Here is a 26,186-nt window from a genome sequence, read left to right as displayed (position 1 = left end):
AGCGGAAATCAAGAGCTGGATGCTTAACTGACTGAGCCACCCAGGGGCCCCTTCACTAAGCGTTGTAGCATTATACTGCATTTCCCCGTCATTGGTTTTCAAAAATGACTTCCATACAGAACATTCTGTCTTCTGGTTATAGTTGCATTATTTAGCTATTCCTCTAAATGTCGACCATTTAAGATGTCCTGGCAGTGAGCGTTGTTTGTGGGCTACTGTGAGAATTGCTTTGAGATCAGTTAACAGAAGTGGAATTATTGAGGCAAAATCATGAACACCTTTAAGGTCCTTCATGAACACTTCCATTAGCAATGTGTAAGAATGGCCTTTTTGTGCAAGCCTTGACTGCACGGTGTGTGATCACATTTAAAAATCTCTGCTAATTACTAGGTCAACGAACCCTCGTATCTTCTACGTGGCAATCGCAAACTTGTTCTTTATCATCTGACCTGTTGTTTTGCAATCGCTGAAATTACTGTTTGCCAGAGTAAACCAGAAATGAAAACGGAGAGAACCTCGCTCCTATCCAAGTCCTAAATCCAATTTGTCCAAAACGGATGAGAAAGGATCAGTGTGTCCAGAAATCACAAACTTAACGTGAAACAGCTTAACTGTAACCCTTGCACGGACTCCCTAAAAGATACATTGTGAAGCGTGAATGATAGCTCCCTGCTCCCGGGTTCCCCCGGTTTTTACTATCCCGTCGAATAACCAGAATCTACATCTTGGCTGTCCTTGAAAAACAGGACACGGAGGGACTAGCATTACCTATTTACAGAGTAAAGAGTGTGGCCCGGAGGGGAGGGGGAATCCAAATGCTCCAAACTCCTTTTCTGGGATCGGGCTGCTTCTAGCCAGAGACCTTTCTCAAGGGGGAGAGAGCATGCTTCGTAAGGAAGTTTGCTCTGGGTGACTGGCGATGAAAAATCCTAGATTTGCTTAAGTTTGCCTCAAGTAATCTTGATTGCCGCTCAGTGCTGTAATCCCATTTGATCTCTTTCCATCAAAAATCTTCCTAACAGCTTTACTGAAATTGACTTTGCATACCACAGAACTCCCCCATTTGAAGTTGTACCCATTAGCAGCCGCTCCTCCCCCGCCCCCCACCCCGGCCCCCCACCTCCAGCACCAGGCAACGACTAATCTGCTTTCTGTCTCTTCAAAAGGCTCTTATAGTAAAATAATCCTCAGAATTTACTTTGATTTAGTTCTCCTTGGCTGTTACAAGACTAAAAGGTCACAATAGCATCCCCCCCCCCACACACACACCCTGAAAATTAAATCAACAATGATAGCCCTGTTAGGTCTCCAAACACGGGGTTGGGGGGGGGGGAATACAGTCCTGTTCTCAATACGCCCCTGATGGGGTTCGCTGCTAGTCTTTGCATAAGATGTGCCCAAGCTGACCTCAGCCATCCCTGGCCCCCACCTGGTGATGGCAAAGACCAGACCCACCCGTCTGAACTTCTGTTCACTGTTGATGGCCCCTTTAGCAGAAGATGGCACGGGACTGTCCTGATGGCATATTTCTGCCGGTAATTAATCACCCTTCACAAGCTAGAAGAGTGCTGTTTTCTTGTAAACTTGGGGCGAAGTGTGCGCGAATTGAAAATGACCTTGACTGTCTGGCGGGGACCTGTTTCAACTCTGAAACGCTGTACCCTGCTGTGGGGACACGGCAGGGCTTTTCTCCAGAACATTCCTCAGACGTATAAGCAGGGGAAGGCTACTCAAAAGCGGGACAATGGAAAACAATGCCTCAGTTACTGGAGAGAACAGCAAGCGAAGGGAATTTGCTCTGTGGTTGCGAAATTTAATCCAAATAAACCTCTCCTTAGAAGCAGTCAAGCAGCAATACCCAGATTGTCTGTGACAACAAACACACGAGTTAATTACTGCAGCTCGGCTGCGGGAGAACCCTGTAACCAGTGGTTTTTGTGGCGGGTTGAGATAGATACTTTTATGCTGTTTGTCGTCCCGGGCGCTGCGTCAGTCTCTTGCTGCCTGACGTCTGGCTTTAACAGCACGGACGATGCTTCGTGTTCATCAGTCAGTCCCCTCAGAACTGCCAGGGGAAGGGGAACGGTGCGTGGGCCCGTTGGCTTTACAAATCCTCACATTTTTAATGTGCTGCGAGTCGATTCCCTTGGAAACCACAAGATTTGCTGTGACTAGCAAATGGGCATGACCCGGATAATGATTCCCCCCGTCTGGTGCCCCGGCTACCTGCTGTCCTATACAAATAGCTCTGTTCGAAATCATTTGAGCTTCTGGAGTAGCTTAAAGGACAAAGGGCGCTTCTGTGCATTTGTCAGATGTAGGTTGAAGGTGTTGGAGCGAGAAAATGGATACGGGTGGATGGTAACATTCCTGAAAGAAAGCAGGAAGGGAAGGGCTTCTCTGACTTGGAAAGAGGGTTTGGGCGGCAGTAACTGAAAGTTCTTTTTCCTTCCTCTTCCCTACCCTCCCATGCTCTCAGACTTCTGGGGACACACACTGTCACAGAGGTACTCTCCTCCCCCTCTCCTCTGTAAGACCTGAATTTAGGTTACTGAGGGAAGGAAGAAGGAAAAGGCAACTAATTGATTTGATGGTCTACTCCTCACTAGGGACGGAGATAAGGTGGTTTTTTTTTTTTTTTTTTTCCCAGATTTTAAAGTTTATTTTTGAGAGAGAGTGCGTGAGCAGGGAGGGGCAGGGAGAGAATCCCAAGCAGGCTTCTGTCTGGCGGTGCAGAGCCTGATGCGGGGCTTGAACTCACAAATCGTGAGATCGTGACCTGGGCCTTTTTTTAAAACCAAGAGTCTGACACTCAACCGACTGAGCCATCCGGATGCCCCTAAGCTAAGGTTTAATACATTGTTTCATGTAATTATCACACCAAATCTGCAAAAAGAAGGAATGATTTCTGATTGTGCATGTGAGGAAACGGGCTCAGGTGACTTACTGACTTGCCCAAGGGACACCAGTATTAAGAGAGCTGAGAAATTGGGAATGGCTGAGTCTGACTTCCACTTAACCCTGCTCACTAAGAACGGAGTCCAGGGGCGCCTGGGTGGCTCAGTCAGTTGAGCATCTGACTCTTGATTTCAGCTCAGGTCAGGGTTCCAGGATCATGGGATTGAGCCCCGCATTGGGCTCTGTGGAGCGTGTAGACCCTGGTTGAAAATCTTTTTCTCCCTCCACCTCCGCCCCCTCCCCCACCTCCACCCCCTCCCCCACCTCCGCCCCCTACCCCCCTCATGCTCTTTCTCTCTCTAAATCATAAGAACTGTGTTTAAAGCTTGCATTTAAAAACAAATTATTTTGAGAGCGCATGCATGCAAATGGGAGAGGGGCAGAGAGAGAGAGAGAGAGAGAGAGAGAGAGAGAGAGAGAGATTCTCAAGCAGGGTCCACACTCACCACAGAGCCCAACACGGCACTTGAACCCAGGAACTGTGAGCTCATGACCTGAGCTGAAACCAAGAGCCAGATGCTTAACCAACAGAGCCACCCAGGTGTCCCTAAAAGCTTGCGTTTTTAACAACAACCCCTAGTTGGCAAGAAACCTAACGCAGAAGATCCTCTTCTGAGGAGTGTGTTGGAGCTATGGCTTAGGCCGTTGGTAACCTATCAACCCTCGAGTCAGCAGGCCCTCCTCAGCCTGAGAATGTGCTGGTTCCAAAGCTCTGAATGGATTTCTGTTTAGACATAATAGCCTGCGTGGTGTCTGCCTTCCTAGTCTAGCCTGCAAGACCCCTTCTATTTACGAAGGACTTGAGAACAGCGCTAATCCTACCGCAGAACCTAACTACCACGTAATGATGTTTCTGTAGAAAAAGAAGGAACTTGGGATCCCAGAAACACGCTGTTCCTTATTTACAGGGAGACTGGGGCTTTTCCCAGCTCCAAGCCGCTGATTGTGGTTCCCGTGGCCTGGGCAGGGATTAGGGACTCCCTGCAGAACCGAGGCTAAGAGGGAGTAGGGTCAGAACAAGGAGTCCAAGGAGCCGCGGGGTGGGGGTGCGCGAGGGAGCTGAGGCAGGGACGCCAGGGTTATGAGGGGGGCTAGAGTCCTGAGGTAGACAGGCCTCCAAGGTGGCAGCTGTAAGGAGCTGGCTGGGCTGTTTCCTGCCCGTCAACCGCTGACGTCTTTGCCCCAAGCAGATCTTTCTTTTCTTCTCTTAAATGTGCATAAAGTCCTTCTCCATATGATAAGCAGGCTCCTGTGAGACCTGGCCCCTACCTACTGCTCCACCTGCATCCGTCCACACCCCGTGCTCCCTGTCTCAGGGACAGCAACACTGACGTGCTGGCAGTTCCCAGCATGCATCGCGGTGTCTCCAGCTTCATCATAGCTGCTCAGGCTGGTCCCTTTGCCTGAAATGCTCTCTGTCTTTTCTTGTTCACTGTTGATCATCTAAAACTCGGCTCGGGGGCGCTTGGGTGGCACTTAACCAGTCGGTGAAGCATCCAACTCTTGGTTTCAGCTCAGGGTCACGATCTCCCGGTTTGTGAGTTCGAGCCTCACGTCGGGCTCTGTGTTTGCAGTGTGGATGGGATTCTCTCTCCCTCTGTCCCTCTGTCCCTCTGCCCCTTTCTCCCTCTCAAAATAAATGAACTTGAAAAGAAAATAAAACTTGTCTCAGAATTATCCTCCGAAGCTCTGCTTAACCCCGCCACCCTCCCCCCAAACTCCTTGGTGCTCCTCAGTGCAGCCCACACGTACCTCTTTTTCCTTTCTTTTTTTTTTATGTGCAACATTATACTGAAGCCATTTTCATGTGTGTCTACACGAGGAGGGGCCGTGGCTCATTTTCTTTACACCCTGGCACCTACCACTGTTCCTAATAGGAATTCGACACCTATGTGGAACTGAGCTAAGGTTTGATGCCCTAAACTGCCTTCTAGGGAGGGTCCCTCTAGACCGAGGCACTCATTCCCCCACTTGCTGGGAGTGCTGTCTGCTGTGGCTCACAGTTGGGTCCCTCCCTAAGAACCGCCCTCAGCCAGATGGCGCTGTGGTACCCAAAGTTCCAGCCCTTCCCCAGGGACAGTCAGTAGCCAATGGCTGGTCCATGTGGGTCCTGTACCTTTAAAGGGCCATCCCAACTTCAGAGTCCCTGTGGGCCTCTCGGAGGCTTCTTGCCATCCCTGTGTCATGGGCACACACTCTCCCTCAGCCAGCCCTGTCCCCCCACCCCCTTACAGGGGTGGTTCTAGAAGCACTTGTCAGTAAGCCTCTTGCAAGGAATCTCCACTTCAGAGTCTATTCCTGGGGAACCCAGTCACCACATTCCCATATTGCTTCCCACTGGGTCTTGCCCTGTTGCCCTGTAAACCGGAATGCACTTTCCAGTTGTTTCCTGCCCACTTGACATTCGAAGCCAGTGACTTTCCTGAGGGGTTTTTATTACTTGCAACAGTGGAGAAACGCACAGGACATAAAAAGACTCCTTCAACGTTCCTTCAGGTCCTCCTGGGAAGACTCCACCAGGAATCCCCCCTCTGCCCCTTTTCCTCTTATTTATCTCTACAGACTGGATGCGAAAGATTTAAATGGAGCAAAGGTGCTCATAATGGTGACTCTCTTACAAAGAACTCAGAAGAGATGAGCCAGTGCTTCTGAGGGAAGCCCAGTCACTGGTTGGTCCTGGGTCTTGGGGTGCAGGAGCTGGGGGGGGATTAGGACAAGAATTGTTCCCCGGGGTGGAGGGACAGTGGGATGGAGCGGGTAGAATGCAGTGACAGACTCCCTCAGCCCTACTTTGTCTCCTCTTTTCAAATACGAGCCCGTGCGGAGAGACTCAGCCTAGGCTAGGGGTTGAAATGGGGTGTGAGGAACCCAAGCGTGTGACGTCTAACCTGGGGCTAGAAGGAGGACTCTCGCTTCTCCGCGAAGGTGCACCCTTCCCAGAGATGAGGCACAAAGTAGGGACATCTCAGGCGGCAGCCAGGGACGGATGAGATCAGGAAGCGCCTCAGGACTTGGGCCCGCCCGGAAGGACCTGTTTCGGGGCTGGGAACGGCCATGCCCCCCTGCGTTACCAGAATTGAAAGGTTATTTGGCAAAAATGCTTTTATTACCTTGGTGCTGCTTTTCCTGTGCTTTTTTCCTTTTTCCAGCTGAAACAGATAGCCTTCGGAGTTGCTCCGACCCACTTTCATTGGGTTTCTTTGGCTTGTCCCCGCGCTGAGTTGGGATTCGCTTTCTACCCTGGACAAGAGAGGTGGAAATGTGACGCCGGGCGAGGCCCCTTCGTTAGGCTGCACCTCCGTCAGCTGCTTTAAGGCCTGCTGATGGTGCTCCATGATCTGAGCGAGCTGTGAGTCCGGAGAAGCTCTCACAGGCTGGCTGTCAGAGGGAGAATGGAATTTCCTGAATGGGGAGAAAAAAAAAAAAAAACACAACCCACAAATCTGTTAATGATACCTGGGTATATAGGACGTTTAGCAGCAAAGTCTTTTTGAACTTGAGGTATTCATCGCTCTCCAAATCAAACTCATGACCTTCAGCTGAATCTTTGCATAAATACATTAACCTCTTAAAATCCTCCTAGTTTTTCTTTACGGTAGTTTAGCTCTTGTTTGAGGACTTGCATTTAGTGCATTCGAAATCGAAAAACTAAAACAACAAACGCCCCTTGGAAACGTCAAAGACCTTCCCACTATAAAATGCCTGGAAATGTTGGGTTAAATTGGAACAAACATCTTTTTAGTGAATACATAGTAGAATTTATAAGAGAGACAGGGAAACTTCAAGACCACACACAAAAAAGGAACTAAAAGTAAAGCAGATTTTGGATAAGCTAAAGCTATGGCTTTCTTGGTGGGAGTTTTGCACCTATGGGCTTGAGTTTTGTTTTGTTTTGTTTTTTTTTAACGTTTATTTTTGAGAGAGAGAGAGACAGGATGCGAGTGGGTTGGGGCAGAGAGAGGGAGGCACAGAATGGGAAGCAGGCTCCAGGCTCCGAGCCGTCAGCACAGAGCCTGACGTGGGGCTCGAACTCACGAACCGTGAGATCACAACCTGAGCCGAAGTCGGACGCTCAACCGACTGAGCCACCCAGGCGCCCCTGGGCTTGAGTTTTAACACTTAACGCTGGCGTAGGATATGTGAAATCTTGGCCCCGTGTGGCATGGGGAATCGAGGGAGAGGCCTGCATACAGGCCTCGGAGAGCTACGTCTTCAAGAAAAAGTTGGGTTAGTGAAAGTCACCAGCCTTGAGAATCTGTAAAGCGAGGCTGTTTGTCTTGGTCTAAGCTCTCAAGTGGAGAAAAAATTCCTTGTGAACTTCCATGGGACAGCGTTTGGGGTTCAAATTTACCTTCTCCACACAATCGTGGATTCCAGCACCAAAAAAATTAACATAAAAATGATCGTAGAAGAGGGGTCTCCCTGTTGCATCTGGCAGAACCAAATATAAAAGTTCTCTGGGGCGCCTGGGTGGCTCAGTTGGTGAGTGTCCAGCTTCACCTCCGGTTATGATCTCATGGTTTCGGAGTTTGAGCCCCGCGTCGGGCTCTGTGCTGGCAGCTCGGAGACGAGCCTGCTTCGGATTCTGTGTCTCCCTCTCTTTCGCTTTGTCCCTTCCCCACTCTCATTCATTCTCTCTCTCTCTCTCTCTCTCTCTCTCTCAAAAATAAACATTAAAAAAATTCTCTGGAGGGATAACCTCCTTCTCTAGCCTGCCTACGTGTCTTTGGACAAGATAGCCAAGCATACATTCACAATCCCAAATCCTAGAATATATGAGGAAATAATCCACTAAGAGTCCACAGACACACATGCATACGCACAAGAAACAGTGATGGATTTCTACGAACTTCTGATAATAGAATTTTAATATTTTAAAAAATTTTTACTTTTTATGTTTTAAAGAGTGAGCTGGGAAGGGGGCAGAGGGGGAGAGAATTTTTTTTTAATTTAATTTCTTAATTTTTTAAAAATATTGTCAAATTGGTTTCCATGCAACACCCAGTGCTCATCCCAACAGAATCTTTTTTTAAAAATTTTTTTTAACGTTTATTTTTGAGACAGAGGCAGAGCATGAACGGGGGAGGGTCAGAGAGAGAGAGGGAGACACGGAATCTGAAACAGGCTCCAGGCTCTGAGCTGTCAGCACAGAGCCCGACGCGGGGCTCGAAATCACAGACCGCGAAATCATGACCTGACCCGAAGTCGGCCGTTTAACTGACTGAGCCACCCAGGTGCACCCCCCCTTTTTTAAAAATATTAATCTTTATTTCTGAAAGAACACGTATGAGTGGGGGAGAGTCAGAGACCGAGAGGGGGACATAGGATCCAAAGCAGGCTCTGTGCACTGACAGCAGAGAGCCCGATGTGGGGCTTAAACTCACAAAAGGTGAGATCATGACCTGAACCGAAGTCAGACGCTTACTCGACTGAACTAGGCAGTTCAGTCTCTCTGGAGAGAGAGAATCTTAAGCAGGCTTCATGAGCCTGACACGGGGCTGGATCCCATGACCCCAGGATCTTTATTCTCAACTGACTGAGCCAGCCAGGAGCCCCTAGATAGCATTCTGAAGCATGTGTAAAGATTTTAAAGACCTGAGAGGAGAAATCAAAACCCTGAGAAACCGATTTTGGAGAAAAAAAAAAAAAAGGTTTTAATCAGAACCGAATAAAAATTCTAGACATGAAAAATACCACTATTGAAATTTACTAAATTTTGATTAAAGTGCATATTAGACTCAGCTGAAGAAAGTTAGTGCATTGGGAAACTGGTGGGAGGAAATTTCTCAAGCACAGATAGATAAAAGATGAAATAAGAAACCGTTAAAGAGACCCAGAGTCTAGAATAACAGAATCTAGTATGCATGTATTTGGTGTTCCCAGAGGGAAAACAGAGTATTTCCTGAGACAGGAAATATTCATAGGAAATAGTACATAATAATCAAAGGGAAAATGGATGGTAGTTTTTATGGAATTTATGAAAGCGATGAATCCTCAGATTTAGGAATCACAAGCAGGATTAAAAACTTCATTATCGAGGGGCGCCTGGGTGGCTCAGTCGGTTAAGTGTCCGACTTCGGCTAAGGTCACGATCTCGCGGTCCGGGAGTTCGAGCCCCGCGTCGGGCTCTGGGCTGAGTGCTCAGAGCCTGGAGCCTGTTTCAGATTCTGTGTCTCCCTCTCTTTCTGACCCTCCCCCGCTCATGCTCTGTCTCTCTCTGTCTCAAAAATAAATAAACGTTAAAAAAAAAAAATTAAAAAAAAAAAAACAAAAACACTTGGTATCGAGACCTAACACAGGGAAACCTCAGAATACCAAAAACAAAGGGGGAAGCCTTAAAAGAGAAAAACAAAAGGAATGATAATTATATTGACAAAAACTTTTCAAAGAAACAGAAACCAGGAGATAGGAAAATCTTTTCCAGCTCTTTACCAGGTTGAACTATAATTCAAGATAGAGAGTAAAGGTCCTTCAGGTAGATTTAGCAGTGACCTACCCTTGCTGAAAACGTTTCCAAAAGATCTACTTCAGGAAGAAAGAGTCAAATGGAAGAAAAATGGTGAGGCAGAGACATTAATAAACAGTTAAATTTAAAACACTCTCTACAAGAAGCCTTAACTTTTGGAGACGTAGGAACTACAAAAGATGCTGAAGGAAAGATGCGTGACTCAAAGGGCGATTGGATTGAAACAATCCAGCGATTCTGAATATGCTCTGGAAGGGAACAGAAATATTTTGCCTGGCTAAGTAAGTTTTTCAAAAACCTAAGTTGGGTGAATCTAGAGGGTATTATGCTAAGTGAATGAAGTCTGAGTCAAATACCATAGGATTCCACTCATAAATGAAATCTATAAACTCTAAAAAGCAGAATCAGTCCTGTAAATACGGAGAACAAACTGACAGTTGCCGGAGGGTAGGAGGTATGGCGTTGGGCAAAGTGGGTGATGGAGAGAGGGAGATACAAGGCTTCCAGTTATGGAATGCATAAGTCACGGGAATAAAAATCATTGCATAAGGAATACAGTCAATGATACTGTAATAGCAATGTGACGGGACAGAGGGCAGTTACACTTGTGAACGTAGCATAACGTATAAACTTGTCAGATCTCTAGTTGTGCAGCCGAAACTAACATTGTGCGTCAACTATACTCAAAATAGACAAAGCGTATTTCCAAATCAGGGGAAAAAGTAACAATTCTATTCAATAAAAGACACAGACACACACACACAAAGGATAGAAACAGGGTGATGGAAAGGACAAATTACGATGGTAGAAATAAATCCAAATATGATTATTACAGGAAACATAAATAGATTAAAGTTGAAAATCTGCCCACAAGCCGAACAAAGCCAAACAAAAAATACATGTGATCTAAATGGTTTTATAGGAAAATTCTATGAAACTTCAAGTAATAGAGAATTCCAATTGTATATCCAGTGTCCTAGAGGATGGAGAAAGGGGGAATACTCTGCAACTAGTTTTATAAGGTTGGTATAGTCTTGATAACCCATTCAGATAAGGCTAGTGGCAGATAGGAAAATTTTAAGCCAACCTCACTTCACGCATGTGAATGTTAAATCCTAAATAGTGTTAAAAAATTAAGCAACATATTAAAAATACAATGTGACAAGTTAGGTTAATCCTAGGGAAAAAAGGACGATGTCACATTAGGAAATCCATTAATAGGGGCACCTTCGGTGGCTCAGTCAGTTGAGCGACCGACTCCTGATTTTGGCTCAGGTCATGATCTTGTGGTTTTGTGGGTTCAAGCCCCATGCTGACCATACACAGAGCCTCTCTCTGTTGCTGCCCCTCCCCTGCTCATGCTCTCTTTGTCTCTCTCCAATAAAAATAAAAATAACTTAAAAAAAAAGGAAATCTGTTAATATATGTAGCTACCTTAAAGGATTTAAAGAGAAAATTTTTCAATTGATGCAGGACAAGTCTTTGATAAAATTAAGTATCCAGTTGTGATAAAAGCTCTTGGCAACAGGAATAGGAGACATTTCCTGTCTCCCCTCCCTGTCTAGCAAAAGTTAAATATTTTTAATGGTACGAATGTTAGAAGCGCTCCCTCTAAAAGCAGGAAAAAAGACAGGGATGCCTGCTACCTATCACGATCTCTTCTAGGAAGCCAGTTCTGAATTTTATTGACTGTTCCATACCTCCAGGTGAAGCGCTGAGATGTCTTCTTACTTCAGACATGCAAAATTGTCTACCTACTTTGAAAGTAAGCTCCTTGAAGGCACCCGGGCATCACACTACTTTTGAACCTTCTATATAGCATTTTAGCACTGGATTTAATGCATATCTGGTGTGTAATATACACATTCGATTGAATGACATCGGCACACGTCCCCTGATGTGAGTTTAAAAATAACTGTTTTTTTTTTTTTGGTCTGATGATGGAAGCGATACATCTACACCGCAGGGAACTTGAACAATTCAGATTCAGAAAGTATGCACAGGACATTAAAAATAAGTCCAATTTCTCTTGCCAGAAATAACTGCTATGGACATTTTGATGCATTTTTCCTCGTTTGTGCCTATTTCTGCATAGTAGAGCTCCTACTCCTTAGGTGTAAATTTGCACCTTACTGTTTGCTTTTTATAGAAGTATTTCTTTAAAGTAGGTTTTTTTAATGTTTATTTTTGAGAAAGAGCACGAGCGGGGGGAGGGGCAGACAGAGAGGGAGACACAGAATCCGAAGCAGGCTCCAGGCTCTGACCTGTCAGCACAGAGCCCGAGGTGGGGCTCGAACACACAAACTGCAAGATCATGACCTGAGCCGAAGTTGGACCCTTGACCGTCTGAGCCACCCAGGCGCCCCTATAGAAGTGTTTCTTTATAACCAAAGCTTTTTAATGGTTGTGTGACATTAAATACCATCATTAACCTAAACATTTCCTTATTGTTGGATTATTGTTGTCATTTTGGTAAATGATGGTATTTGGGGGCATACCTATATTTCCTTAGGATAACCACGTTGGAGACCGTTTCCTCCAAACATTACTTGTAACCCTCAAAATATACTGATTTTTTTTTTTTTTTAAACTGGGTCCTTCTTTCTCCTCCCATCCCTCCAACCTCTGGCTTAACTACAGTGGGAAAAGTAGAGGACACTGGGAAGAAGAAAAGAAATACCTCGAAAGTGGGCTATGTGAGGCAGAAATCAGAGCCAAGGACATTGCTAGGCGATGTTTTCCTCTCCCTTGACCGTCCCCATGACCCACTCCTTCTCCTGTCCCCAGTGGTCTCTCATAGCTCCTCTAGGAAAAAGTTGGGAAAAGGGAATTCTTACCATAATATTTCTAAGTTCTTATATTTCGTCTCTGTGTAAATCTGCTTGGGTTGCTTCTTATTTGTGGTTGATCCATTAACATTTACTGTAGGAACAGACTGTGAGCCTTTCTGGCTCAGGGGCACTTGTCTCTTACTAAGCTCGTTTAGGTGGTTCAAGCCCACATTGGAAAGAGTGTGGATGTGTGGCTGCTGGTGTGACCGTCTTTTCTCGTCTTGGCCTTCGTGTCCTCTTTGTTTGTGAACATCCGTCACTGACTGATACCCAGTAGAGTTGTTATACGATGCCTTATCAGAAGCCTGCTGTGCTGGGCCAAGTTTGTTGGAGGTTACTTTGGGATCCCGGCTCCTAAGTGCACTTGAGTCTTGTAAATCATCATTCGGGGCATTCTTAATTACAGTTGTTTCGTGCTTTATCGAAGGATCAGTGGGCTTATTCTCGTTTGGTTGCTGTCTGGGAGTGCTATTCTGGCTTCCCTGACAGACAGCCAGCGCCTCAGTCACCAAAGACTTCAGGCCACGCTGGCGTTGATGCTGTTTCCGGATGCTGCGCTTGGCTGGTTTTCTGGAAGGCTGCTGACCGTTGGTGGTTTCAGAAGATTGACGTCTCAGTAGGTTGTTTGATTTTGCACTTTCACATTGAGACCAGTGTTCTTGGTGATTCTAAAAAGAGACCTTTGGTTAACGTAAAGCTAAATGAGCAGCATGCTTCACAATTTATATTAGTTATTTTCCAAATTGCCAGTTAAGACTTCTGGAAAGTGACCACAGAATCGAAAGGAGATTATGAATGGGGGGAGGGGGGGGGGACCTTTCCTACTTTCAGGATATGAGAGTGATTGAGTAATTCCTCTTGGCAGTTTCAGATTATGAATTTTCTAGAAAGAAGAAGAGAGCTTAGAGTGGGGTTTACATTCGCAACTAGTCTTTGACTTCAAATGTAAAATGGTGTATCACCACAGGGTGGGGAGGGAAAGGGGCTTTACCTCTACAGGGCTGCATTACAAAGGAGGTACAAATCTATACCAAAATATGCAAGTTTATTCTAACCAAGACGAATATTTTTAAACATCTTAACCAGAAGGGACATCAGTGATCTGCTTACCAACCAGGCACAAATCTAATAGGAGATACAATTCAGATGATCAGATCTTCTTACTCATATGGGTCAGAAGCTAGAAATGACCTCTTCACCAGATGAAACAAATTAGATTTTATTCAGAGGATTATAAAAGAGGCTGCACTGTGATAGGACATCTGTGAAACCACAAGGGTTGTTTTGCTTCAGTTCCTTAATATAGCCTGTACTTAGGCAATCAAACATCTGGGGGAAATATTTCAATTTCAGAAAGGTCTTTATGCTTTTCAAAGTCTTGTAACAACAAAATGTACTCCTGGTATAATAGATACACTATGTAACTATATTGTGCTAAGCCATTTAGAAATCTTTTCCAAGGAATAAAGCACTCATTACTTTGTGAAAAACTAGCAGAGTTAAGAGGCCTTTGGAAAAGAATGATTAAATGCTTAGTAAAAATAGTAAAGACCATATGCATCAGTGTGGAATATACCTGTGCCATTTTTTTTCCTTTCTGAACACCTAAAAAATCTCTATGGCCTGTATCTATGCAATGTTAATTGAAAAATCCAAGTTACCTGGATCACTCGGGGGGGGGGGGGGGGACACCTTTTTTTTTTTTTTTTTTTTTTTTTTTTGCTCAAATTGTTTAAGCTTGCTATGAACAATGATTAAATTATTGCAGCGAGTTCAACTTTTTTTTCACTTTTCTGGTAGAATTACTAGGACATCCTGTTCTCTGTAATAATAAATGGCATTCTATTTCTTTTCTTTAAATTTTTTTTTCAACTTTTATTTATTTTTGGGACAGAGAGAGACAGAGCATGAACGGGGGAGGGGCAGAGAGAGAGGGAGACACAGAATCAGAAACAGGCTCCAGGCTCTGAGCCATCAGCCCAGAGCCTGACACGGGGCTCGAACTCACGGACCTTGAGATCGTGACCTGGCTAAAGTCGGATGCTCAACCGACTGTGCCACCCAGGCGCCCCTGGCATTCTATTTCTAATGAAGTCTCCTTATAATGATTAGGTCGAGACTGTTAAATTTAACACAGTAATATACAATATTACTTTGCATTGTCAGATTTTCAAGTAAGAATGGCTTATCTGAAATTTAGACTACGTTCTCCTCAGAATTTGAGCTTTCTGGAGGATTGGCCAGGCTCTGATTAGCTCGTCTAAGCTTTACATTTTTACCTTTGGTACTCGAAAAAAGAAAAACTTCCTTTTTTTTTTTTTTTTTGTATTTCAGTTAAGAAAGGGGCACCTGGGTGGCTCAGTTGGTTAAGCATCTGACTTCGGCTCAGGTTATGATCTCGTGGTTCATGAGTTTGAGCCCTGCATTGGGCTCGGTGCTGACCGCTCAGAGCCTGGAGCCTGCTTCGGATTCTGTGTCTTCCCCTCCCCCCCCCTTGCCTACCCCCTCTCAAAAATAAACATTAAAGAAAAACAGTTTTCCTTCCATGTGGTATATGGAGCTGCACGGGAGAAATGTGGGCACAGAGGCTCTGCAAATAGATAATCCAAGAGCATCCTTCCTTAAAGTGGACCCAGAAGAAAACGGCTATTCTACAGTCGTATCAGTGTGTTGATGAAACACGGTGGCTCTTTTCATGGCTGTCATCCCTGTTTATGAAGGCAAAAAAGAAAAATCCCCTTTGCTGTGGTCTCTAAATATTTATTGATGCTGATAGTGTCATGTAGAAGAGTATCTGTTCTGGGGCGCCTGGGTGGCTCGGTCGGTTAAGCGTCTGACTCTTGATTTCAGCTCAGGTCATGATCTCACAGTTGCGAGTGAGATCGAGCCCTGTGTGGGGCTCTGTGCTGATAGTGAGGAGCCTGCTTGGGATCGTCCCTCTCTCTCTGCCCCTCCCTGGCTCACACTCTATCTCTGGCTCTCTTCCTCTCTCAAAATGAATAATTAAAAAGAAACTTGTCCAGCCTTTTAGTTGCTAGAAAAATAAGCGAACAGGAATTCTTTCTGCTGCCATCCTAGCCCTCCCTCCTCATTCCCACCGACAAAGAGGGGGGAAAAAAAAAGCTACCAAGAGTTCTTTCTCTGGGGTCCCAGACCCAAAATCTTGGGTTACCGCTTGGTTTTAATCATGTCCCACCTTTGCTGCTGACGATTCAGATTACAGTAGTACTCTTCATAGGGGGCTTTGTCAACAAGGCGGAGGACTCCTCATTTGAGGAAACTTCAATTGTCTCGAGTGTTAAATCCGCTATTCACGTGAGCGTAAGTGCCCAGAGATGGCATTTCAGTCCCCAGAAGGGAAGACATTTACGGGCTTGCTGTGATTTCTCTCACCTTGTGAGCAGGCTACTTGAGCTGTGTGGTTTCCTGAAGATTTATTTCCCTACAATTGAGGTGCCAGGTGTCACTTTTTAGGTCACAAGACCTGAGTTCCCTCAAGGTAATATACAAAGCCATTCTCAGGCTATTTAATCTCCATCAGCGCTGAAATCCTCTATTTTATCCTGCTCTCAACGGGGTTCTTTTGTTACCAACACTCACAACCGGTCCATGCTACATGCACTCAGAATAACGGCTTAATGGCACTAGGGTTCCCTGGCCCACACACACCCTTGTCCGTTGGAACAGCGTTTGCGTCGGGGAATCCTGGTGCCTCACGCTGGGAGGATGATTTCTTAGTAAGATCCGCGCTTCGTTATTCACGTTTGTTCATACCGTGCCATCCAAGGGTAGTTTGCCCCCAACCCCGCAAAAGGCAGCGTCTGGCTGTTTCTCTTTGGCGGCTTTCCTGTTGCTATGCCATAAGCAGAGAGGAGGATGCATGGTCGTCTTAACCAAAGGTTCATCTGCTTTAAAGCAAAAGCTGTTCTTGTCCTTAGTGACCCCGATCGACCCTGGCGTCCTGAGGGTTGTGCCTGGGCTCCAGCGTCAGCTCTGACGTTGAGAAGTGTCTGTTGTGTTTATTAACAATGAAACACAAATACTTTGAACTTGGGTTAGAAATTCCATCGGATAATAGTAAGAAAACTTAGAGCACACGTATTAACTGGCTCTAATTTATAGCATCAGGAAGGGAGGGTTCTGTGTTCAGATGAACAAAAGACATCAAGAAGTCTTGACAGTGTTGGAGCCCAAACCAAAATAATAGGTCTTTGGAAAGGTGGGAAGTTACTTAGGAAATTCCATCGGATAATAGTAAGAAAACTTAGAGCACACGTATTAACTGGCTCTAATTTATAGCATCAGGAAGGGAGGGTTCTGTGTTCAGATGAACAAAAGACATCAAGAAGTCTTGACAGTGTTGGAGCCCAAACCAAAATAATAGGTCTTTGGAAAGGTGGGAAGTTACTTAGGATGGGATTACAAGGAACTTGACATTAACTAGTCAAAGATCCTACATACCCTGTCCTTCCTTTGCCTAGAAAGTCAAGAGTTATTTCATTATTTTTTAAATGTTTATTTTTGGAAGAGCGCTCTCCTGAACCATGAGATCATGAGCCAAAATCAAGAGCTGGATGCTTAACCAACTGAGCCACCCAGGCGTCCCACTAGTTATTTTTTTTTTTAAGTTTGTTTATTTTTGAGAGAGTGAGAGCTCTCATGCACATGAGTGGGGTACGGGTGGGGGACAGAGAGAGAATCCCAAGCAGGCTCCGTGATGTCACCATGGAGCCTGATCTGGAGCTTGATCTCAGGATCCGTGAGCTCATGACCTGAGCTGAAGTCAAGAGTCAGACGCTTAAATGACTGAGTCACCCAGGCGCCCCAAGAGTTATTTTAGAGTGGCAAGAAAGCAAATCTCCTATTTCATTTTTTTTTTTTTTGAAGCTTTACTTAATTGGAGAACTTTGCATTTTTTTTTCTATGGGTGACCTGTTCCATGCCTGGGAAAGGATCTTCTGCTATTGGGAATGTGCTTCCTCACACTAGTCAGCAAAGTACTGGGTCTAGTTCTGGATACACAACGGAATTGGGATTTGGAATACCCAGGAACGTTCACAGGACAGCACAGAATGATTCAGGACAAGACCTATGTGGAAAGGTAGAGTGAAGAGGGATTAGTTGGTTTAAAGTAGAGACCTTAGGCACGAGTAGGATGCTTCCATAGAAAATAATGATGATGGGGCGTCTGGGTGGCTCAGTTGGTTAAGCATCCGACTTCAGCTCAGGTCATGATCTCGCTGTTTGTGGGTTCGAGCCCCGCATCGGGCTCTGGGCTGACAGCTGGGAGCCTGGAGCCTGCTTCAGATTCTGTGTCTCCCTCTCTCTCTGTCCCCCACCCACCCCCCAAAAAAAGAAACATTTAAAAAAATTCAAAAAAAGAAAAAAATGATTATGACGACCATCAGTTGTCAGTATTTTTAAAGTGAGGGTGCATAAATTTAAATTGTCTCGGGACCTTGTTTCCGGTGTCTTTTTCTTGAGATGTTCATGTCTCGGGTTCCATGGTCTTCCATCCAGAAGGAAGGCACTAGATTTGGGTAGTTGAAGAGGAAAAGGAGAGGCAGCCTGCAGCATTGGTATGCTGAACGCCTGACTGGTGTGTAGGACGCAGCAGGGAATTAACAAATCCTTTTGAAATGAACAAATCCTTTGGAAGCGTCCCATGGGCCACTCCGTATTGCTGCCATGTTAGGTCTAACGATCTTGAGATACTTGGTTCCTCTTTATCTTCATTCAGGAGTGGGTTATAAACAAATGAGTTCTGTGCCGCCTGGGTGGCTCTGTCGGTTAAGTGTCTGACTTTGGCTCAGGTCATGATCTTGTGGTTGGTGGGTTCAAGCCCCACATTGGGCTCTCTGCTGTCAGCACAGAGCCCTCTTTGGATCCTCTGTCCGCCCCCCTCCCCCCCAAAAATAAACAAACCTCAAAAAAATAAACAAATGATGAGAATGCAAGCTGGTGCAGCCACTCTGGAAAACAGTATGGAGGTTCCTCAAAAAACTAAAAATAGAACTACCCTGCGACCCAGCAATTGCAATTCTGCCCATCTGGGTAGAAATCAGTCTTACCTATGGTGGGTAACTATTCTCAGGCATAAGAATAGACCTGTAAATAGAGGTGCCTGGGTGGCTCAGTCGGTTAGGCATCCGACAGCTCAGAGCCTGGAGCCTGCTTTGGATCCTATGTCTCCCTCTCTGTGCCTCTCCCACTCGCATTCTCGTTCTCAAAAATAATAAACATTAAAAAAAAAAATACACCTGTAAGTAATAAGAAGTCAGTGGTGGATATTATTGATATTTAGCAGTAACCCTCGAAACCCATTTAAAATTCAGTCTAGCGAGTAACCTTTAACTGTTGGGCTCTTTGATGCCATTTGTCTACAGGATCAATGGCAGTGTTTTCAGTCTCTTTGGCATTCTGAATGGACGTCTTGTCAGTTACACTGATGGAGTAGGAGATCTAAGAGGGTAAAACAGAGAGAGCATGTTAACAAGTTTCTTCTTAGTCTTAGAGCCACGAGGCTCATCCGTGTAACCTAGAAAGAGACCCTGAAGGGCTGTGTTTTCCTTTCGGTTCAAGGATCTATCTCGGTCTTCAGGGACCTGGATTGTTCCTAAGGAAAATGGGAATAAATAACGTTTCCTCCTGTAGGCACGATGTGAGAATTGGTGCTTTGAGGTCAAACTATTTTTTTTATTAAAAAACTTTTAAAAGTTATTTATTGAGAGAGAGAGCAAGAGTGGGGTAGGGGCAGAGAGAGAAGGGAGAGAGAATCGCAAGCAGGCTCTGCACTGTCAGCACAGACCCTGATGTGGGGCTCGAACTCCTGAACTGTGAGATCATGGCCCGAGCTGAGATCAAGAGTTGGATGCTCAACCAACTGAGCCACCCAGATGCCCTGTACTTTAAATGTTCGATATATACTCAGGGGACCCAGTTTTCGAACAGTTACCTGAACTGAATGTAGCCACAAATGTCGAGTATATCAAATGAGATACTAACGTAGTGAAATAACGCTGTACTTGAAGATAGCGACAACAACAACAGAAATAACAATATTCATTGGATGTGCATGGTGTGCTAGTAGCTGTCCTAAGCACTTAGCATATATTCTATCAGTTATAATATATTAAAGCTGATCAGGTATGTAACTATTAACTACCATATCAGGTATGTAACTATTAACTATTAACAGATGATCTGATTATCATCTCTCAGAGAGGTTAAGTAACTTGCCCAGAATCAACAGCTAGTAAGTAGAAGCACCAAATAGTCTAATTCCAGAGCCTGATATTTCGCAATTTTGCTCAAGTAACTCACTTATTACAGATATCATCTTTGGGGTGCCTGGGTGGCTCAGTCGGTTGAGCGTCCAACTTCAGCTCGGGTCACGGTTGGTGGGTTCGAGCCCCGTGTCGGGCTCTGTGCTGACAGCTCAGAGCCCGGCGCCTGCTTCAGATTCTGTGTCTCCCTGTCTCTCTGCCCCTCCCCTGCCCATGTTCTGTCTCTCTCTCAAAAATGAATAAACGTTAAAAAAAATTAAAAACGTAAAAACATAGAGAGCAGTATCATCTTTGACTTGCAGAATTTGTAATGTTGGCACTTAGTGAATTTGAATGATGGAGAGTGAGGTTCTCAACTTTAGTCAGATGTTGGAATGACAAGATATCAGGCGCCCCTGAAGTGATACAGTCTTAATGTTGGTAAAAGATTCTAGAGGTAATCCAGTATAACTATAGTACTTCTATACCATCCATTTGCTATTTAGACACATGCCCCAGGGGGTGCCTGTGCAGCTCAGATGGTTGAGCATCCAACTCTTTTTTTTTTTTTAATGTTTATTTATTTTTGAGACAGAGACAGAGAATGAACGGGGGAGGGGCAGAGAGAGAGGGAGACACAGAATCGGAAACAGGCTCCAGGCTTTGAGCCGTCAGCACAGAGCCCGACGCGGGGCTCAAACTCACGGACCGTGAGATCATGACCCGAGCTGAAGTCGGACGCTTAACCGACGGAGCCACCCAGGTGCCCTGAGCATCCAACTCTTGATTTCAGCTCAGGTCATGATCCCAGGGTCCTGGAATCGATCCCTGGGTTGGGCTCCGGCCTGAGTGTGCAGCCTGCTTGGGATTCTCTCCCCTTCCCTCTCCCCGCTCTGCTCTTCTCTCCTGCTCATGTGTGTGCACATCTCTCCCTCCCTCCCTCCCTCTCTCTCTCTCTCAAAATAAACACACTCCCGTCTGTGTCACTGTAGGTTTAAAGACCTTCTGTGGACTAAGGAGGGGAGAAGGCATAAGGTGGCTTGAGAATATTCCTTTTTTTCTGTAGGAGACCTGGTCCTCTCGACCATCCCACGGAGTAAAACACTAGCTCTCTTAATCCCTGTTTCGTGGATGGTGAACATACTGTCGCATCACTGAGCCACCCAGTTGCTAACATTTCTTCCTATGAGAGCAGAAATACATCTTCCTGTGATTTCTAGCCTGCTTCCTTCTGAAATAATGGAGTAAGTCAAACAAAATGAGACTGTTTGGCTCGTTCAGACGATGGCCCCAAATAACAGAAGCCGACTGTGATGCCTTTGCTAAACCTCCTCTTATTCACGGGCGCGGTGGCAAGATTTCTTTGCCATTCGTCCCGGGACAGGTTACCCAGCTTGGGTTCCTTTGGCCACCGTGCCCGATGGCTCGTCAATGTCGAGCTTGCCCTTTCGAAACTGATAATAACTTTCAAATTTAGGTTTTGGATCTTATACTTGTTTTATTAAATTGTCCCCGGTGGGCTGCGTAGTGTGACGCGCAGCGAGCCGTGTAATGCTGGAAGAAGCATGGGGTTTAGGGTCCGTCGTGTGCGTTCACGTGTTCCCATTCTCCTGCTGCTCCGTACTCCGCATACATGCAGAGTCAATACAGGGAAGAGGGGGAAATATTTGTTACATATTAATAAGTCAGCGTCTGACAGTAAAGATAACCTCATTCCTCAGGGCGCCTTTGTGGCTCAGTCGGTTAAGCGTCCAACTCTTGATTTTGGTTCAGGTCGTGATCTCACGGTTCGCGAGTTCCAGCCCAGGGTTGGGCTCTGTGCTGACAGTGTGCAGCCTGCCTGGATCGATCTCTCTCTCTCCCTCTCCCTCCTCCTCTCCCCCTTTCCCCCCTCTCCCTTGGCCCCTCTCCCCTGCTCTCACTCGCACTCTCTCTTTCAAAATAAGTAAACTTAAAAAAAAAAAAAAAAGATAACCTCATTTCTCACCACTCCCTGTGGCTTCTCTGGCCCCAAGAAAGACAACGTTTATTTTAAGTGAAATCTTCTCTCTACCCGAAGGCACCCCTGTCATGGTTACCGTACTTGCATACGGAGATACGGCAAATTGACGGTGTGGAAGTGTAGGTACTTAGAGGTTGATCTGAAAATGGGGAAAAATGAAAACAAAACTTCTTGATGCTCGAACCATCCTGGCAAATACACGGAGCGACTTGTGCCGTTGGGTCATGGGGATTTTTCTGATTACAAATGGGACTGATCAGCAGATTTTGAAGGATTACCTACTCCGCGAAAGCTAAGCTTCCCAACACCACGAAACAGTGTAACTTGCACTGAGATAGTTAAGAAATATGAACGCTGCCACCCAAGGTCAGGAACCACTGTGTCATGATGCCCATGTCTCTGTCCCTCTCATGGCACCGGTTCAAGAAACACAAGGGGATTATACAAGCATTAGGGTTTTACAGCTTTTGCTCCTCTTACTGTAAAGGTCTCCATCCCTTGTTGCCATGATGTTAAAAGGAAACACCACTCATTTAAAAGTAAAATCGTCTCTTTCCTGGAGGAGAAATGAAGGCCAACAGAGTTTGAAAAAAAAAAAAAAAGTTGGGGGGGGGGGTGGCGCCTGGGTGGCTCAGTCAGTTAAGCGTCCGACTTCGGCTCAGGTCATGATCTCACAGTTCTTGAGTTCCAGCCCCGCGTGGGGCTCTGTGCTGACAGCTCAGAGCCGGGAACCTGCTTCCGATTCTGTGTCTCCCTCTCTCTCTCTGCCCCTCCCCAGCTCATGTTCTGTCTCTCCTTCAAAAACAAATAAACATGAAAAAAATTAAGTCTAAATAGGCTGTCTAAGCAGGCAAGGAAATAATCCTTTTTCCAACCTCAAATGAGCGATATCTTGGACAAAAACGTTATCTGGAGCCTGGGAGGAAAAGTTGGGTTGATCTCCTAGAGCCTCCACTAGGATGTTTGATTCCCTGGGCTTCTGGGAAGGGGACTTGGTTTCGTTAACTCAGTTTTTCACTGGTGATATCGATGGTTTGACGACCAGTAATGGGATCCCCTACACAGCCTCTGGTAAAGAATTTACAAATTAAAAATGCATTGCCCTACCCTGCCTTCCCCAGAGAATGTGGGCTGCGTGATGTTTCCATCCACACGCTGTTTCGGTGGACTCCGTGTCTGAATCACCCCAGCGAGAGACTCCGAGCAAGTAAAGCATGCTTCTTTCTACGTTATCTCTTTGAAAGTGGAGTGGGACACAACCTCTGCCAGCTACTTTTTTTTTTTTTTGTGAACCATTCTATTAATACCAATCAAATCGAGAAAATGATCAAATGAAATTGCATTTTGAGCATCATAAGCTGCGTAATGTCTATTCTGTTAAATTGGGGCCTATAATTGCTTCTCTACTGAAAAGATACAACAAAGACAGCAATCATGGCATGTCATTATCCCAGACTAGAAAACCGGCCTTTGCCGGGAGGACTTCAAAGGCTTGTGGTTCTCGAATTGCATTTGGCTGCTATTGATGAAGCGCGGGCAATCCTGATTAGGTGTTTACACTGAGGTAAGGCGCAGAGCAGAGAGCCTGAGTGCCTGGGTCTAGAGCCATTAAAAAATTGTACATTATGTTCCTTGCTTTGAAGTGAGGGTTTGTAGGAAGGAAAGCAACTCAGATTGAGTACAGCTGAGCTAGACTGGGCTGCGGCTTCTCTCTCAAAGAAACTGGGCAGGTTCTCAGAGAGAAATCGGCACCGCACAAAAAAGTTGAGGCTTTAACCAAGAGCGATATGTGAATTAGCGCATCTGCACGACACATGCTGAATTGTGTTTGCAAAGCATATCAGCCTTAAGTCCTGCAGTCGCTGGATGTTTGGCTCCTTTATTCCTTGATGTTATGTGTGTGTTTTTTTTAACTTTATGGGGAGCCCCACTATTAATTTGTTTCCTTGTTATTCCTTGAGGGTATTAACTAGCACGTGCCCAAATTAAAGCAGATCAAGGAGTCTGATTTCTGAAATGTAGCGTTCACCCACCCTCACCCCAACACGTCTGCTATTGAAACCCTCCCTTCGGTGCATAGTCGCCGTATTCAATGAGCGTTTGTTAACTTGGCTGACGAGCGATCTGCTGTATTAATTCTGTCCTATTTCTCGTACATTCTGCTCCGTGTCAGTCCCCACCCACTCACATGGGTGCTGCCACCTCTGTTCATACGTGGCCAGCAAAACAGGTGGAGGCGTGGCGGTCCAGAGAGCCTGCCACGGGGGGGCTCCACCTCCGATACGTCGCACGGCTACTTGGATTGTCTGGGGACCTGTAGTAATTATTCAGCTGTTTAGAGACAATACACGTGAGATACTTTGGCTCCCGTGGGCCGCTTTCTCCGTGCCTGCCGATCACTTCCTAATGTATTTCACAAGTATGTGTTCAATAAGAATTTGAGGGCCTCGAGACCTCTGGATCTATTATTTTTTACATTCATTCTCCCTGTAAGATACCGCAGCTTAAAAAACCCCTGAACTAATTATGCTAAGCCACCACTTTAAAAAACCCTTCAGTAGGGTGCCTGGGTGGCTCAGTGGGTTAAGGGTCCGACCTCAGCTCAGGTCATAATCTCATGGGTTATGAGTTCGAGCCCCATGTCAGGCTCTGCTCTGACAGTGTGGAGCCTGCTTGAAATTCTCTCTCTCTCTCTCTCTCTCTCAAAAAATAAACAAACTTAAAAAAACCTACAGGGGCGCCTGGGTGGCTCAGTCGGCTAAATGTCTGACTTCGGCTCAGGTCATGATCTCACAGTTCACGGGTTCCGGTCCCGCTGGCTCTGTGCTGACAGCTCAGAGCCTGGAGCCTGCTTTGGATTCTGTCTCCTTCTCTCTCTGCCCCTCCCCACTTGTGCTCTCTCCGTCAAAAATATAGAAATGAAAAAAAAAAAAAAAAAAAGAAACAAACCTTCAGTACTTTTCCGTTGTCCTTAATCTTTAAAGGTTTGTAAGGCCCTGCATCCTATACTTCTTGGTCTTTTCACACCGTATTTTCTCAGTTCTATGGTTGGGCCACATGTACCATTATGTCTAGGTCCGCACATAGGCCATCCTTTGCTGAGAAACCCCTCTTCACCTGATTTATTCTGACCAATCCCATTCACTGTTCCTGTTCCAGCCTTGGCTGAAACATAACTTCCTCCAGGAAGCCCTCCTTGACTCCTCGGGGGTTACTTACCAATAGATGCAACTGAGCTTATGGCCTTGGCACTTTGTACTTTCCCCTTTGTAACAAGTCTTACCTTGGTCATTAGGTTCGTTTCCCCTCTAGACTCTAAGTCCCAGCTCTAGCGACATGGCTCACAGGAACTGCAGGGTGACCCTGAATGTGCCTGGCACAGACGTGCTCAGTAAATATTACTAAGTGAAAAGACCTATCTGCATTGAGCACTGAACTCTCCATTGACATCAGAACACATAGAATCTACTTGTTAATCTGGCTACATTTGTGGTTTATGAGGAAGCCGGGTCGCCGATTGTCAACAACATAAGGTGCAAAGTAGGCATCCTCTTCCCTTTCCCTTGCTCGCCTGGCCTAGGACCACTGGCCCTTCACACTTCACATGTGCTGTTCCTTCTTCCAGGAACACTCTTCCCTCAAATGTTTGCATCATGTGCTCTCTCACCTCCTTCATGACCTCTTTGAAACTATAATTTCCCCCCAGCCCCAAATTCACCATTTCTCTGCTCTAGTTCTCTCCCTTGCACTGATTTATCTATTCTGTCTATTGTCCGTCTCCTCCTACTAGAAAGTTAGCCCCACGGTGGTTGGAATTTTTTGGAATTTGGTTCAGTGATGTATTCTAGGTACCTAAGACAATGCCTGACCCACCATAAGCTGGTAATAAATATAGGCAAGTGAACGATGCAATTAACTGTTTTCAAGAATACGAATGAGATTTTGTGTTCGGTTAACCAGCAGAGCCCGAGTTCTATATAGCACAACTAAGAATGTGGACGTGGGACCCCTGGATGACCACATAATTCAAATTGTTCCCTTACTAAAATCCTTCAATGATTCTATGTCGTGTAGAGGAAAAGATACTTCCTTAGCGCAGCATTCTAAAACTTGAGCATGTATTGGAATCACTTGGAGTGTTTATGAAAACATGGCTGGGGGCGGGGGAGGCGCCTGGGTGGCTCAGTGGGTTGAGTGTCTAATTCTTGGTTTCAGCTCAGGTCCTGATCTCAGGGTCGTGGGATGGAGCCCCGTGTCAGACTGTGCACTGAGCACAGAGCCTGCTTAAGATTCTCTCTCTCTCCCTCTCCCCCTCTCCCCCGCTTGTGTGTGCACTCTCTCCAAAATTAAAAAATAAAATAGATTCCTGGGCCTCGCCCGAGAGTTTCTGATTCAAGAAGTATAGGATGGGGCCCAAGAATTTGCACGGCTAATAAGTTCCCAGGCAATGCTGACGCTGATTGAGGGACCACATTCTGAGAGCCCCTGCATTACAGTGACCTACAAGGGCCTGCATGAAAGGCACCAGCCAGTTTCTCTGCCTAAATACCTACACTCCCATCCACACAATCTAGTCCCATGCAACACGGAAGTATTCGTCGTCTCAATTTACCGGATTAAGTAATACCCTCTAGTCCTTCTTTAAGATATCCTGGGGCGCCTGG

General features: G+C 45.7%; 1 protein-coding gene across 7 annotated transcripts in view; it reads right to left on the bottom strand.

The window, feature by feature from the left end:
* JHY (junctional cadherin complex regulator) overlaps positions 1–26,186 on the bottom strand; it is a 62,331-nt gene that overhangs the window by 6,397 nt on the left and 29,748 nt on the right. For 4 of the 7 annotated variants that reach the window (XM_045038436.1, XM_023239206.2, XM_023239208.2 and 1 more), the window contains 3 exons: positions 18,604–18,717; positions 12,262–12,923; positions 6,069–6,360 (listed from right to left, as the gene is read on the bottom strand). In XM_045038436.1, the coding sequence (XP_044894371.1) occupies positions 6,069–6,360; positions 12,262–12,923; positions 18,604–18,717 (1,068 nt within the window). Of the gene's footprint in view, positions 1–6,068; positions 6,361–12,261; positions 12,924–18,603; positions 18,718–26,186 lie in introns of those variants that run through there. The other 3 variants (XM_023239210.2, XM_045038437.1, XM_045038438.1) reach the window with 3 other exon arrangements.

This window comes from Felis catus, chromosome D1, assembly GCF_018350175.1.
Source record: "Felis catus isolate Fca126 chromosome D1, F.catus_Fca126_mat1.0, whole genome shotgun sequence".
NCBI lineage: Eukaryota > Metazoa > Chordata > Mammalia > Carnivora > Felidae > Felis > Felis catus.
This window is presented reverse-complemented; position numbering and strand designations above follow the sequence as displayed.